Below are 12,025 nucleotides of genomic sequence, written 5' to 3'. Positions count from 1 at the left end.
ACGTAACTAGAATAATTACCCAACCATGTGCGGACGCTAAAGTTCATTATGAACGGAACTTAAGTTCTGCCATTTTGTCTAAACGGCCAAAAATTGACATAAACGTCGCGCTTACCTTCAAGAAGTTTTATAATTTTACTAATGATTAGTAAATAATCGTTGACTGGAAATTTATTTTTATAAGCAGAATCATGTAAGTATTTGATAATATATTTATTTTTGACAATTAATATCATATTATTTACAATTGTTTGTCGGTGAAAATAATGCGGTTTTTTTTTTTTAATCATTTTAACAGGGCTCGCAGCCGCAAAGATAGTGCGGGCAAAAGCGATTCCGAAATTGCAGAAAAGGAAAACAAACGAGAACGAGGCAAAGATAAAGATCGAAAAAAACGAGCTGCTTCTAGTTCCAGTAGTAATAGCAGGTGGGATAGTATTTTTGTTATTTTTTTTTACAATATGAAATCTGTTCAATGAAGAGAAAAATAATTTTTTTTCTAGTTATTTTCCCAGTGATAATTCAGAATCGATAGTATTTATTCAAATTCTCACCTTATCTTAAAGAAGCCACCTTTTTTTTTATTAATGAGATATTTTTAACAATTGTTCTGTAATCAGTTTAGGAAAACATAACCTTAAAATACATTTTTTTTTTTAATTTTGTTTACACAAACTATATATTGGAAATTTAGTATCGATGGGAAAAATTCTGTTTCAGAGGAAATTAGTAGTTTAAAAAAATCATTTAATTTTAGAACAAAATTCCAAATAATATTTCTTGTAGATTTTATTGAAAAATGGAAACCTTTTAATTCAATTTACAAGATTACGAAGTTGCTTTTTAAAAATAGGATATTTTGTTCTAAATGAATGAAATTAGTTTTAAGATGTGAAAATTCGTTTATTTTTTATAATTTCAGTTCTTCTGACAGTAGTTCGGCGAGTTCGAGTTCAAGCAGTGGTAGCAGTTCAAGATCGAGTTCATCATCAAGTTCGAGTTCAACTAGTTCAGGAAGTTCATCGGGAAGTTCACGGGAAAGGACTCGTAAGCGTAGTCGCAGCAAAAGTGTCGATGCATCGAGACGACATGAAAACAAAGAGAAGGACAAGGATAAGGAACGTGAAAGAGAACGTGAGAGAGAGCGTGAACGTGAGAGGGAACGTGAACGTGAGAGAGAACGAGAGAGGGAGAAAGACAAGAAAAAAAGTAATTCTATTCCTGAGAAACCAAAACCAAAGCCACGATCTAGGTATGTAATTTTTTTTTTTAACTATTTTCAACATTTTTCTTTTTTGAAAGAAATAAATTTTTTTTTCTAATTAAAATTTAGATCGCCAAGTCCACGGAGAAAACGTAGAGAACGATCGCCAATTCCAAGGCCGACAAAAATTCATATTGGACATTTAACACGAAATGTCACCAAGGAACATATTATGGAAATATTTTCCACTTATGGAAATATTAAATTAGTTGATTTTGGAGTTGATAAATTTCATCCAAATCATGGTAGAGGTTTTGCTTATGTTGAATTTGAAACTGCAGACGAGGCTGAAAATGCTATGAAACATATGGACGGAGGTAAAATAATATTTTTTTGAAATCGTTGAATAATTTAAATGAGTATTTAATTATATTTACAGGACAAATTGATGGTCAAGAAATAACTGCTGCTCCTGTATTATTGCCAAAGCCAAGACCACAATTAATGCGTCGAATGTCACCAATGATGGGAAGAAGGCCACCACCAAGATGGATGGGAGGAGGTGGAAGGAATTCACCACCACGTTATCGACGTCGTTCACCGCCAATGAATCGTCGACGTAGTCCACGACCTCCACGACGTAGGCCCAGATCACGTTCACGAAGTCCTCAGAATAATCCTCGTCATCGTCATCGCCGATATACCAGGTCAAGTTCTAGTAGTTCCCGATAATGATTTATTTTCTTTTCTGAGACAATTATATCCACAAAAAAAAAAAAAAAAAAAAAATCAACAACAACAAACCCTCACTCAATCGTTAATCCTATTGGATAAGCTTATTTAGAATGAGTGTAATGAGAGAAAATGAAAGAGATAGAGAGAAAGGAAGAGAAAAAGAGCAAAAAAGAATTTTTTAATATTCGTATCAATTTTTTTTTTCATTGATACCAAGAAACATTCAGTTAAATGAATTTGTTTCGAGTATCAATGAAATAATTGTAAACACTTTTCATTAATATATTGCAATTTCCAATTTATTTTTGATTGTCTTATTTGTTTTTTCTATTAGCGATTATGAAAAAAAGAAGAAAAAAAAATTATTATTCCAGGTTGGACGAGTATGTATGATGATTGTCTTGCAGTTTTTTATACATATGCTCGTTTATATACAAAATAAATATTAACTTTGGTAAAAAGCTCGAGGGACCGAGTGAGTGATTTGCTAAAAAAAAAAAAAAATCAACAAAATGAAGTGCTTTGACTTTTCGTCGTCTGCGCGTATTGTGAAAGAAAAATAAGTAGAATGTTTTTGAATTCATTAGGAAATGTGTGTGTATTTTTTTTTTGTAAGTGGACAGCTAGAAAGATATTTATCTTTTTTTTAATTCTAGATACAATTTTGTCTGGCTCTGAAAAAAAAATCAGTTTTCGAATTTTTTTACTGACAAAAAGAAAGCTAAGTTACATAGTAAAGATGTATGAAAACTGTGAAAATTGTATAAAAAGCAATTAAAAACAAAAAAAATAAGTACATCAATTATTTTCTTTTGATTATTAAGTATCAAAAAAAAATTTAATTTCAAATCATTATTTTGATTCATAAAAGTTTGTTAGAAATAATTATTTTTTAATGAAGGAAAAGAAATGAGGTGACAATGAAAACAAATTAAAATTACTTTGATAGAAACTATGATTATTAGACCCTTTTACAAAGAATCGATTTTAGAAAAAACCTATTCACACAAAACTTCCTTTATACTCGCGATATCTACAAAAACAGAACCATTGCATTTGCATTGCAATAATTTTGCATCGATGAAAAATATCTACAATCTTCAAGGCGTGTATAATTATATAATAATATACAATTTTTTTTTTTTTTTTTTTGTTTTTTTTTTACGGTGACTTTACAAATCATTTACGGTATAGGTGTGTAAAACTTAAATGAAAATGACCCGGATTAAAAAAAAATAACGCAGTTCTGGCTCCATGGCACGTAAAAGACATTTTTTCCCCTCCATTGAAAATTAATTAATCCATTTAATTATACATTAATTGACTTTTAATTATATTGATTTTTTTTTTATTGAAAATTTAAAACAATTTATTAAATTCAGATATTTTAATTTTTATATTAAAAAAAATTGAGCAATAAAGATTTTAAATTAATTAGATGAATTAATTAATACATGATTGACTTCGTGGTAACAAAAAACGCAAACGTCTGCCAAACAATTGAGGACGAGAAAAAAAAATCGACGTCTCAGTTTCCATATAGTGGAGCAAAAATAAGAGATTTATTATGAGGAATGATAAATATCGAAATAAGAAAATTCGTGCAAGAAGTACCTGACGACACATAATTTTTTTTTTTTTTTCAAAGACTTTTGTCACAAACACCCTTTGGCACAAACAAACTTACTTGCGTGACTCTTACGAAAGAATTGCATTTGTTTTTTCTTTTTATTTTCATGTTTCCCTCGTATTTTGCACAATATTATTATAAAGCTTCCAATTAAACTTTTTTTTTCGCGCACAAAGAAATACATCTTTTTTCTTACATATATTTATATATATAGAGAGAGATAGAGATAGATTACTCTCATTTTGTGAAAAAAATTTTTTGCTAAATTTAATAACACAGCGTTTTATTGAAAGCAATCAAAAGAGTAATTAAAAATAAAAAAAAAAACAAGTATTTTTCAAAACTGAAGAAGCAACTTTTTAAATTAAAATCAGTCTTTCAAAATTGAAAAATAAATTTGCTTAAATTTTGAAAGTTTTATTATGAAACATTTTATAATTATAATTTATTTAAAAATGTGAAAGCAATTCTCACATAATTAATAATAAAAAAAAATATCTTAGAACGCATTTTTAAAAAAAATTAAGATCTTCGCCTCTTAATTGCTTTTTTACAAAAAAAAAAAAAAAATTGGCTACGTCCCCATAAACAAGGATTCTAATGACGAAAGAGTCAATTTTTTTTTTTTTTTTTTAATTTTTCTATATATCATTTACTATGTATATCACAGGAAAGTACTGAGTGCCTTTTTTTTCATCGTTTAACTAATAATAATTCTCTTTCTTGTTTTTAGTCTCCAGCATCGAAAGAAAATTGCAATTTGTTTCTTATTTCTCAATTTAAATAACAAGCGTACAGTCGCCAGAGGTACTTGCTCGCTTCTTTCGTGTCTAAAAACTTATTCGTTAAACATTTTTTTTTTGTCCTACCCGCGATAAAATGAAAATTTACACAATATCATTAGCTGTTTTTTTTTTTATATTACATTGTTCAAATCAGTGAAACGCTTCGACAGTGATTCCATGCGTGTTTGACAGAGATTCGATTTCATTTCGATTAATACGTCACAAATAAATAAATAATTAAATAATTTCTCGTTTAGTAAACGCTAGAGATCCGTTTAGCTTTCTTTTTTTCCTTTCATTTTTTTTTAACTAGCTTACTTGCTGTTTTTTTTTGTCTTCTTTTACATTTTGTAGCATCGACTCGCAATCTACAATAATTATAATATTACACACGATATTTAGCTGTACGCATAGTATCATTGTTTAGAATAATAATGTTTATATATATAATTTATATATATATATATGTATATATAGCTATAGACAGACAGTCAAATTCCTCGATACTGCGTTTCGAGTCACGTTACTTCGTAGTAACAAACGTTCTCATTTCTTTCATTTAATATCTATAAATATCGCATATATAATCTATGTACAATTTCTTTGAAATAACGCTATTATACCAAAATATCGGCGATTTCGCGACGAGAGAGACACTTGAGGTGTTGTCGGAAAATTTTTAATCAATTGAAATTTACATTCAATTTTCCAATAGATCGTCTTTATTTACTTACTTTATTTATTTACTTTTTTTTTTTTTAATGGAACAATTTAATGGAAATTTGATTTTTAAAAAAATTGTCTCCGCTAAAATGTAATTTAAATTGAAAAATTACTTTTAAAAAAGTCGAATAAAATTCAAGTGAACGATATTTTGATAAATGTTGACATGAATGTCAATTAAATTGATCTAACTATTAATATAAAATTAATAATTTTAAATTGTATATAGAAAAATTACATATATAAATATATACAAAAATTAAGAAGGCAGCTAATATTTGCAATAACAATTCTTTTAATAAGAATTTTTAGTTTTAATTTAAAAAATTCTATCTAGTTAAATATTAACTAAAATTTAAAAGCACAAATGAGTGTTTGACACTCATTAAATACAAACCTAATTTTATCTCTTTAAGGATTTAATTATTAATTGTCAATTAATAATTTAAAATTGTAAAAAAATTGGTCCAATTATTAATTGAGAATTAATAATTTTAAATTGCATAATTGATCTAATTATTTAAAAATTACATATTTAAAAAAAAATTGAATTCAAAAATTTGTTGTAACTAGATTCATCCAGTCTTGAAGAATTCAATGTGAAATTATTTTAATTTCGTATAAAAATTAAAAAAAAAATATTTTCTACATTTAAATTGTAAAAGTAATCAATTTCATTTTGTTTTAAAAAGAAAAATACTTAAATATTTGTCAAATTAAAATTTTTACTTATTAAATTGTAAAAAAAAAAAATTCCCATTTAAGTGACTAGAGATAAAGGGAAAAGTAATTAAAAATCATTCTTTGTAATAGACGGAAACTAATCGAAAGAAAAAAAAAAAATTTACTAAATGAAAAAAAATATATCAATTTTGTCGAGAACATTGCAAGTGTCTCTCGAAAATTTTTTTTTTTTGTTTTTTGCGAAGAATATCGCGCTCCTTAAGACGATGATGGGAAAGTTACAGGGACAATGTATCATCGAGACTGGGAATTGTCTTCTTTTTTGTGAATTTCCGCTGGATGCATAAGCGATGGATCAAGTTGTCTGCCTAATACACCGGGAACTCCTGGTCCAGGTCCAGCTCTATGATGCATATGAAGATTACTCAATGGTCCAGGATTTGGATCCTTAACGCGTAATGCATTCACCGGTGGCGGTGGATATGCCGCGTATAATTTTGCACGTTCCTCTTCCTCGGCACGAAATGCAGCCATCATTGGATTATAACGAAGCTGTTGCAATGGATCATATCTATATGGATCGCGGAATGGATCACCAGGCCATGGTCCACCAGGTTGTGTTGTTGGACCCGATGGTGGCGGAGGCGGTGGGAATGGTTGCATTGGATGACCGCCAAGTGTTTGTAACATGCTACGCGACATTGTATGCGGCGCTGGAACACTGTGCGGATGCCTCGCGAGATAAGGATGAGGATGAGAATGATGATACCTGAGAATTTTAATTCCAAATAAGTACATCGAAAAGAAAACAAAAAAGAATAAAAGAAATAAATTAAAAGAAGCATACCTAGGATCGGGAAGCTGATTGGGTCCTGGACCAGGTCCAGCTCCAGGCCCAGGTCCAACTGGTGGTGGCCTTGGGAGCATAACAACATCATCATCCTTACTCCTTGGTTCTTCCTTGACTCGAATTTCACCCGTGTCAATTGACGCTGATCCATTTCTAATTGGCGATCGTTCACGACCAACGACCATGTGTTGACGATTTTTCATCATCAATCTCTCACGTTCCATTTCTCTCCTTTCCATTTCGCGTCTCTCTTTTTCTCGTCTCTCGCGTTCCCTCTCGGCGGCTTCCTGTTTTCTTTTCTCCTCTTTTTCACGTTCTCTTCTCTCCTTTTCCCTTTGCTCCTCTCTCTCCCTTTCGCGTCTAACTCTTTCGCGCTCGCGTTCTCGTTCACGCTCACGTTCACGTTCCCTCTCGCGTTCTCTCTCACGTTCACGCTCTTCAAATTCGGCCCTTCTGTCGATAGTTGGCATCTCTGGTTTTATCGCCCATGAAACGGTCGTTGGCGGAAAACCAGATGGAGCTCGTTGTAATCTAAAAAAAAATTCATTTATTAATTATAAATCGCAATTTAATTTCTCTTGTGATTTTAAAAACAGAATTTACCCTCTCCATGGATCGTGAACGGAACCAAGTCCGCCCAATGGTGGCATTTCTCTCGATGAGGGAAAGCCGGAAAATCCAGGAAAATTGGGATTTGTTGTACCAAACGTCGATGGATATCTACCGAATGGAGACATTCCACTTCCTGCAAGAAATTAATTCAAAGTACTAAAATTGTAATAAATTGCGAAAAATATTTAATGAAAAAAGAAAAAGAAGATACGAACCTAAATGTGAAGATGAAGATGACAGAAAGGCGACAGGATGTGGTTGTGGTGGTGCTGGATGTGTTTGTGGCATATTACTTGGAAGTGACATTGGTGGATTGAGACCAAGGCCACCTGTGGGTCCACCAGCGAAAAGATGACCCGGCGGTCGAAGTAATTCTGTTTTCGTACTAACAACACTATTTGCTTTTGCTTCAGCGCGTTGTTTTTGTTGATGATGATAAATTTCCCACGCTATTCGTGCATGCATCGCATTCCACTTTCCCGTCTTCTGCAATGCGAATTCAACGTTCGAGAATTCTTTCACTCGAAACTCTTGATTGTTTCGTACATTTGGATTGGGCATCTTTTAAGAGAGAAAACAAAAAGAGAAAAAAACAAGAATAATTATACATAAAGTAAATAACAAAAGAAAAATTTATTTAAAAATCAAAAATTTGACAAAATTAATAGAAATTATAATTTGAAATTAAAACAAAAGAAATAAAATTATTTAAAAAAGGAAAAATCATTCCATTTGAATATATATATATATTTTTATATACCTTTGGAGGAAATGACGAGAGATGATTATGCGCGACAAATGGTCCAGGAGGAGCTCCACCAGGATGAAGGAGACCAGCATTGAATCCTGAGATTCCCGAGAGATTGAGACTTCCGCGAAAAAATTGTGAATCAACTGCTCCTAATTTTGGAATGTCCTGGAAATTTAAAAATAAATGATAAATAGTATTTATAATAATAAAAATTAAAAAGAAACGAAAAAATGGAAAGATTTTCAAAAAGAAAGAAATACTTACAATTGAGGGAGGATAAAGACTTGTAGGTGCAGACTGTGGGATTAACGACGATGAATGTTGATGAACATGAGTGTGTTCATGTTGATGATGATGCATTTCTGTTCGAATATAAAGCGGTGGTCCAAGATTGCCAACATCAACTCCAATATTTCGATTTTGCGGAGCCAAAAATCTATTCTCGAGATCTCTTCTCAATAGATCCGCTTGACCTGCAACATGATTCACCCCTAACACTCGATTAAAATTACGTTCCTCAAGAAAAAAAATTTTTTTTTTTCATTATGTAAAAAACTTACTTGTTTGGAAAAGAGATTCAGCTGAGAATGGATTTGGATTTGCTGGAGGTGGTGGAAGCGAGGGCATAGAAGTATGTGGACTCGCATTTGAAACTGGCGGTGGCAATGGTGCTGCAAACATTGGCGGTGGAAACGTATGTAAACCAAGTGGCACAGGTGGAGGAGTTGGCCTCGGAACCGATGTGTTTATTGCTGGCGATAATTGTGGAGCCGAACTGCTACTGTAAATTTTCAAAAAGGAATTTTTTTTTTATTACAAAATTTAACAAAAAAAAATTTTTTCCAAATATATACAAAATTTTTCCTTTTTTTTAAATTTATTTGCATAACGAAAAATTAATTAAAAATCGTATTACCTGATCCACCCTTGAGCCTTGGAGTAAGCAGGTAGACTAGAATTTGCTGGAGATGATGTGTTTGGCACACTGACAGGCGTTATACTCCCACGACTTAAGCTGCTCACGTTGCTGCTGTAACGAGGATCATTTTTTATTGACAACGTTAAAAAAACAGAAAAAAATAATTTAGTGATTATTTCTAAATGAAAAAAATTATCTTTTATTGATATTTATTTTAAAAATTTTTTTCAATATTTGTAAATAATTATTTATCTGCGATCAATTGGTAGGACAATGTACCTGTAACTATCTCGTTCACGATTTGGACTATGTCCACGTGGTGAATTGTTGGTATTTCTTCCGGCTAAACTACAGGCCACGATATCTCGATGTGCAATTGTATTTGCGGTGGTAACTGTATTTGTTATCGTCGAAACACACGTGGTTGTGGCAGCACTAAGTGGAGTATTATTGGTAATATTGTTATTATGATTCGGCACATTATTTGTTATTGTTTGTTTGATTAAATTTGTGCACGGTGAAGCTCTGCTGCTCCTCTGCGAAAAAAAAAGATAAATAAATTACTCTTAACCAAAATGAATTTTATAAAAAAAAAAATTTTGTTTCATCTAAATATTAATATTTTCTGTTTTTAAACAATATTTGGTTTTAAAATTAATATTGTTTGTTTTAAACATTAATATTATTTAATAATATTGTTTGATGTAAAGTAAATTTTGATGGAATTTTAATGTAATTGAATTTTTATAAATATTTTTCGGAAACTCACCACATCGGTGCGCGATGACGTTGAATGTGAGGGAGATGGTACGGCGGGTGGAAGATAAGGACTGTGATTAAGGGCAGTGTAAGGAGTGTATAGAGGTGGATAAGACGGCTGTGTTTGTGGATAAGCAGCCATTGGCAGAGGCGGTGGATAGCTGGTGGTTGCCGCTCCGTTTGATGGAGCTGCTGGAGTAACACCTAAACTTGCAACAGCAGGACTAGTTGTGTGGCTTGATGAAACGTGTGGTACATTAGGCGTATGTAAAGCAGGTATCGTAGTGTGAGGTTGTTGTGGCAGTGATGGGGGCGGTAAAGCGGGCGAAGCTGGCGGTTGTTGTGGAGCTATTGCACGAGGATTCGCTGCCAGCGGACTAGTAATCTAAAGAGTAAACAAAAATTTTAATTAAAAATTTTAATATTTTACAAAAAAATAATATATATATATTTCCAAAATAATACTTACAGGTGGTTGGGATATGTGAGGCGGTAATGTTGGACTTGGAGGACTCGGTGCCGTTGGAACAGGTGCAGAAGCAGGCACAGGAGGAGGAATTGGAGCTGGAGCATCAGTCGCAGGATTAGAAATTTGTCCGCCAGTGTCTGGAGGTGATCCTCCTGCTCCATTGGCTGGCGGCAGCACGTGTGGCGAGGAAGATGGCAACTCGTCTAAAAAAAATTAATTTATGAATTTATTAAAAAAAAAGGGGTAAGAAAAAATGACAATTTTTTTCCCTTCAAAAAAAGGAATTTCAAAAATTGTTCTTACATTTTCGTGCAAGAGGCGGTGGAGTAGCAGATTCAAAGAGTACCGATTCAGCATCAGAGCCCTTGTCGTCTTCTCCTTCGCTATCACACTAAGAAGAAAAATATGAATTAAAAAAAAAAAAAAAACATGAATCTCGATTATAAAGGTGAAAATGAAATATACTTACGATATAGCCTTTACCCGAACTGCAATGACTACTTGCCTATATAAAACAAAGTTAAAATATTCATGTAAGTCATATGCAATGTTGAAAAGCTTATCAATATACGAGAACTATTAAAAGTAGGTGTGCAATCGGTCTTAATTGTCTGACATTCTGTTTTGAAAAATGTTATCTTTTGTAATTGGAGAACGTTCTATTTATCATTTGCTTATCGACAAAAATTATTATCAAAAGTTTAAAAAACAAAGTTTGTGCTACTTTTAAATTTTCTTTTTTTAAAATAATAAAATTATTTCTTTTTTTTATCCTTACATCGCTGAGATGGTCCCTGGAACTGTCTGCATCCTGACAATCTCTTGTTGCACCAGGGCCATGCAACTGTTCGGACGCTCTTCCGCTATCGTCACTTGTTCCTGCATCCAGGCCCTGTAAAATATATAAAATTTTTTTTTTATTTTTGTTTGTAAAAAATAAATTTCCTTCATTAAATATTTAATTACCTGGTTGAGCGTTGAGGGTGGCAGTATGGAATTGTGTGAATAATGATTGTGCTTATAATGATTCTTGATGTGATGCTCGTTGTGTCGATTATTCTGTCCGATATCCACTTTTGGTTTTTCATCAACTATCGACAACAATGAATGAAGTTTCTTGACATTATTTTTACCAGCTAGTTTTATTGCACTCTGTAAAAAAGAAAATTTATACATTAAGATATACATATTATTGGAATAATAAAATAAATGTTCAAAACAAAGTAAATAGAGGAATAAAGGAAATATATAGAAAAAATTTGAAGAAGAAAAGATATTAGGACAGTTACGAAAAAAATTCTATTATCATATAATACCTGAAACGTTTAATATAAAAATTGTTATTTCATTAAAAACCAAAATTAACTATTTTCCGATTTTTATGTATTATTGTTTACTTTTTTTTTTTTTTTTTTTTGGTTATTTCCTGGAATACATTTCCCGCAAAAAATTTAAACACTGATTTACAATTTCTTGTAGATAAGCAACTGCAATAATAAATTAATACGCGCTTCTAATTGGCTGGTAATTTATGAGGACAAATTACCAACCAATCAAAAGCAAGTAACAAAAATGTTAATGCAGTTGCCTATCTTGTAAATTAGTAAATTTTTTTCAGTTTTAGAGGGAAAATTTCAAGAGAAGGATGTTGTTCGCGAAAAGTAAATTAAAAATTAATTAAAAATGACTAAATATGTTAATATCAAGAAGATTAAACATAACATTTGACTTAAAAATGTGATTAGCCGTGATTAGCCCGAATATTGAACATTCCGTTTGTTTTTAAAATTCACTTATCGAAGGTTATGTTAGACACTCTAGTTTCTTTTAATGTAGTGTAAAATATCTCAGGTCACGTGAAATAAGGTAAATGACCAGCTGATACCAGTTTTCGAAAGTTGGTT

The 12,025-nt window shown here is 31.5% G+C and overlaps 2 protein-coding genes across 6 annotated transcripts in view; one reads left to right on the top strand and one right to left on the bottom strand.

Moving 5' to 3' along the window:
* The first annotated feature begins 52 nt into the window (after window positions 1–52).
* Window positions 53–2,741, top strand: LOC127283292 (RNA-binding protein with serine-rich domain 1-B). 3 transcript variants are annotated; one of them, XM_051308047.1, is made up of 5 exons: window positions 53–193; window positions 299–427; window positions 923–1,252; window positions 1,334–1,581; window positions 1,644–2,741. In XM_051308047.1, coding segments are annotated over exons 1-5 (1,002 nt in total). In that variant the 5' UTR covers window positions 53–191; the 3' UTR covers window positions 1,937–2,741. The 3 variants fall into 3 exon arrangements, with proteins under 3 accessions (XP_051164004.1, XP_051164006.1, XP_051164005.1); XM_051308049.1 differs by having other exon boundaries at window positions 65–193; window positions 938–1,252; XM_051308048.1 differs by having other exon boundaries at window positions 65–193; window positions 935–1,252.
* The window catches only part of LOC127283289 (autism susceptibility gene 2 protein-like), a 30,054-nt gene continuing 19,988 nt past the window's right edge, over window positions 1,960–12,025 (bottom strand). For 2 of the 3 annotated variants that reach the window (XM_051308037.1, XM_051308039.1), the window contains exons 2-16: window positions 11,088–11,273; window positions 10,900–11,013; window positions 10,591–10,626; window positions 10,425–10,512; window positions 10,122–10,324; window positions 9,663–10,037; window positions 9,173–9,429; window positions 8,891–9,004; window positions 8,535–8,755; window positions 8,239–8,465; window positions 7,984–8,139; window positions 7,439–7,784; window positions 7,215–7,356; window positions 6,609–7,142; window positions 1,960–6,530 (exon numbers count right to left, since the gene is read on the bottom strand). In XM_051308037.1, coding sequence (XP_051163994.1) covers window positions 6,056–6,530; window positions 6,609–7,142; window positions 7,215–7,356; window positions 7,439–7,784; window positions 7,984–8,139; window positions 8,239–8,465; window positions 8,535–8,755; window positions 8,891–9,004; window positions 9,173–9,429; window positions 9,663–10,037; window positions 10,122–10,324; window positions 10,425–10,512; window positions 10,591–10,626; window positions 10,900–11,013; window positions 11,088–11,273 — 3,474 coding nt within the window. In that variant the 3' untranslated portion in view covers window positions 1,960–6,055. The remainder of the gene's footprint in view (window positions 6,531–6,608; window positions 7,143–7,214; window positions 7,357–7,438; window positions 7,785–7,983; window positions 8,140–8,238; window positions 8,466–8,534; window positions 8,756–8,890; window positions 9,005–9,172; window positions 9,430–9,662; window positions 10,038–10,121; window positions 10,325–10,424; window positions 10,513–10,590; window positions 10,627–10,899; window positions 11,014–11,087; window positions 11,274–12,025) is intronic. The other variant, XM_051308038.1, reaches the window with a different exon arrangement.

This window comes from Leptopilina boulardi, unplaced genomic scaffold (assembly GCF_019393585.1).
Source record: "Leptopilina boulardi isolate dan_hultmark-lab unplaced genomic scaffold, ZJU_Lbou_2.1 LbouV2_31, whole genome shotgun sequence".
NCBI lineage: Eukaryota > Metazoa > Arthropoda > Insecta > Hymenoptera > Figitidae > Leptopilina > Leptopilina boulardi.
Note: the sequence above shows the minus strand (reverse complement) of the source record. Positions and strands in the feature narration are given on the sequence as shown.

What these genes read in the sequence shown, in the direction of transcription:
- LOC127283292 (XM_051308047.1), top strand. An exon ending in AGTTCCAGTAGTAATAGCAG is followed by an intron (nt 428 to 922) that starts GTGGGATAGTAT and finishes TTATAATTTCAG; the next exon opens with TTCTTCTGACAGTAGTTCGG. An exon ending in AAACCAAAGCCACGATCTAG is followed by an intron (nt 1,253 to 1,333) that starts GTATGTAATTTT and finishes ATTAAAATTTAG; the next exon opens with ATCGCCAAGTCCACGGAGAA.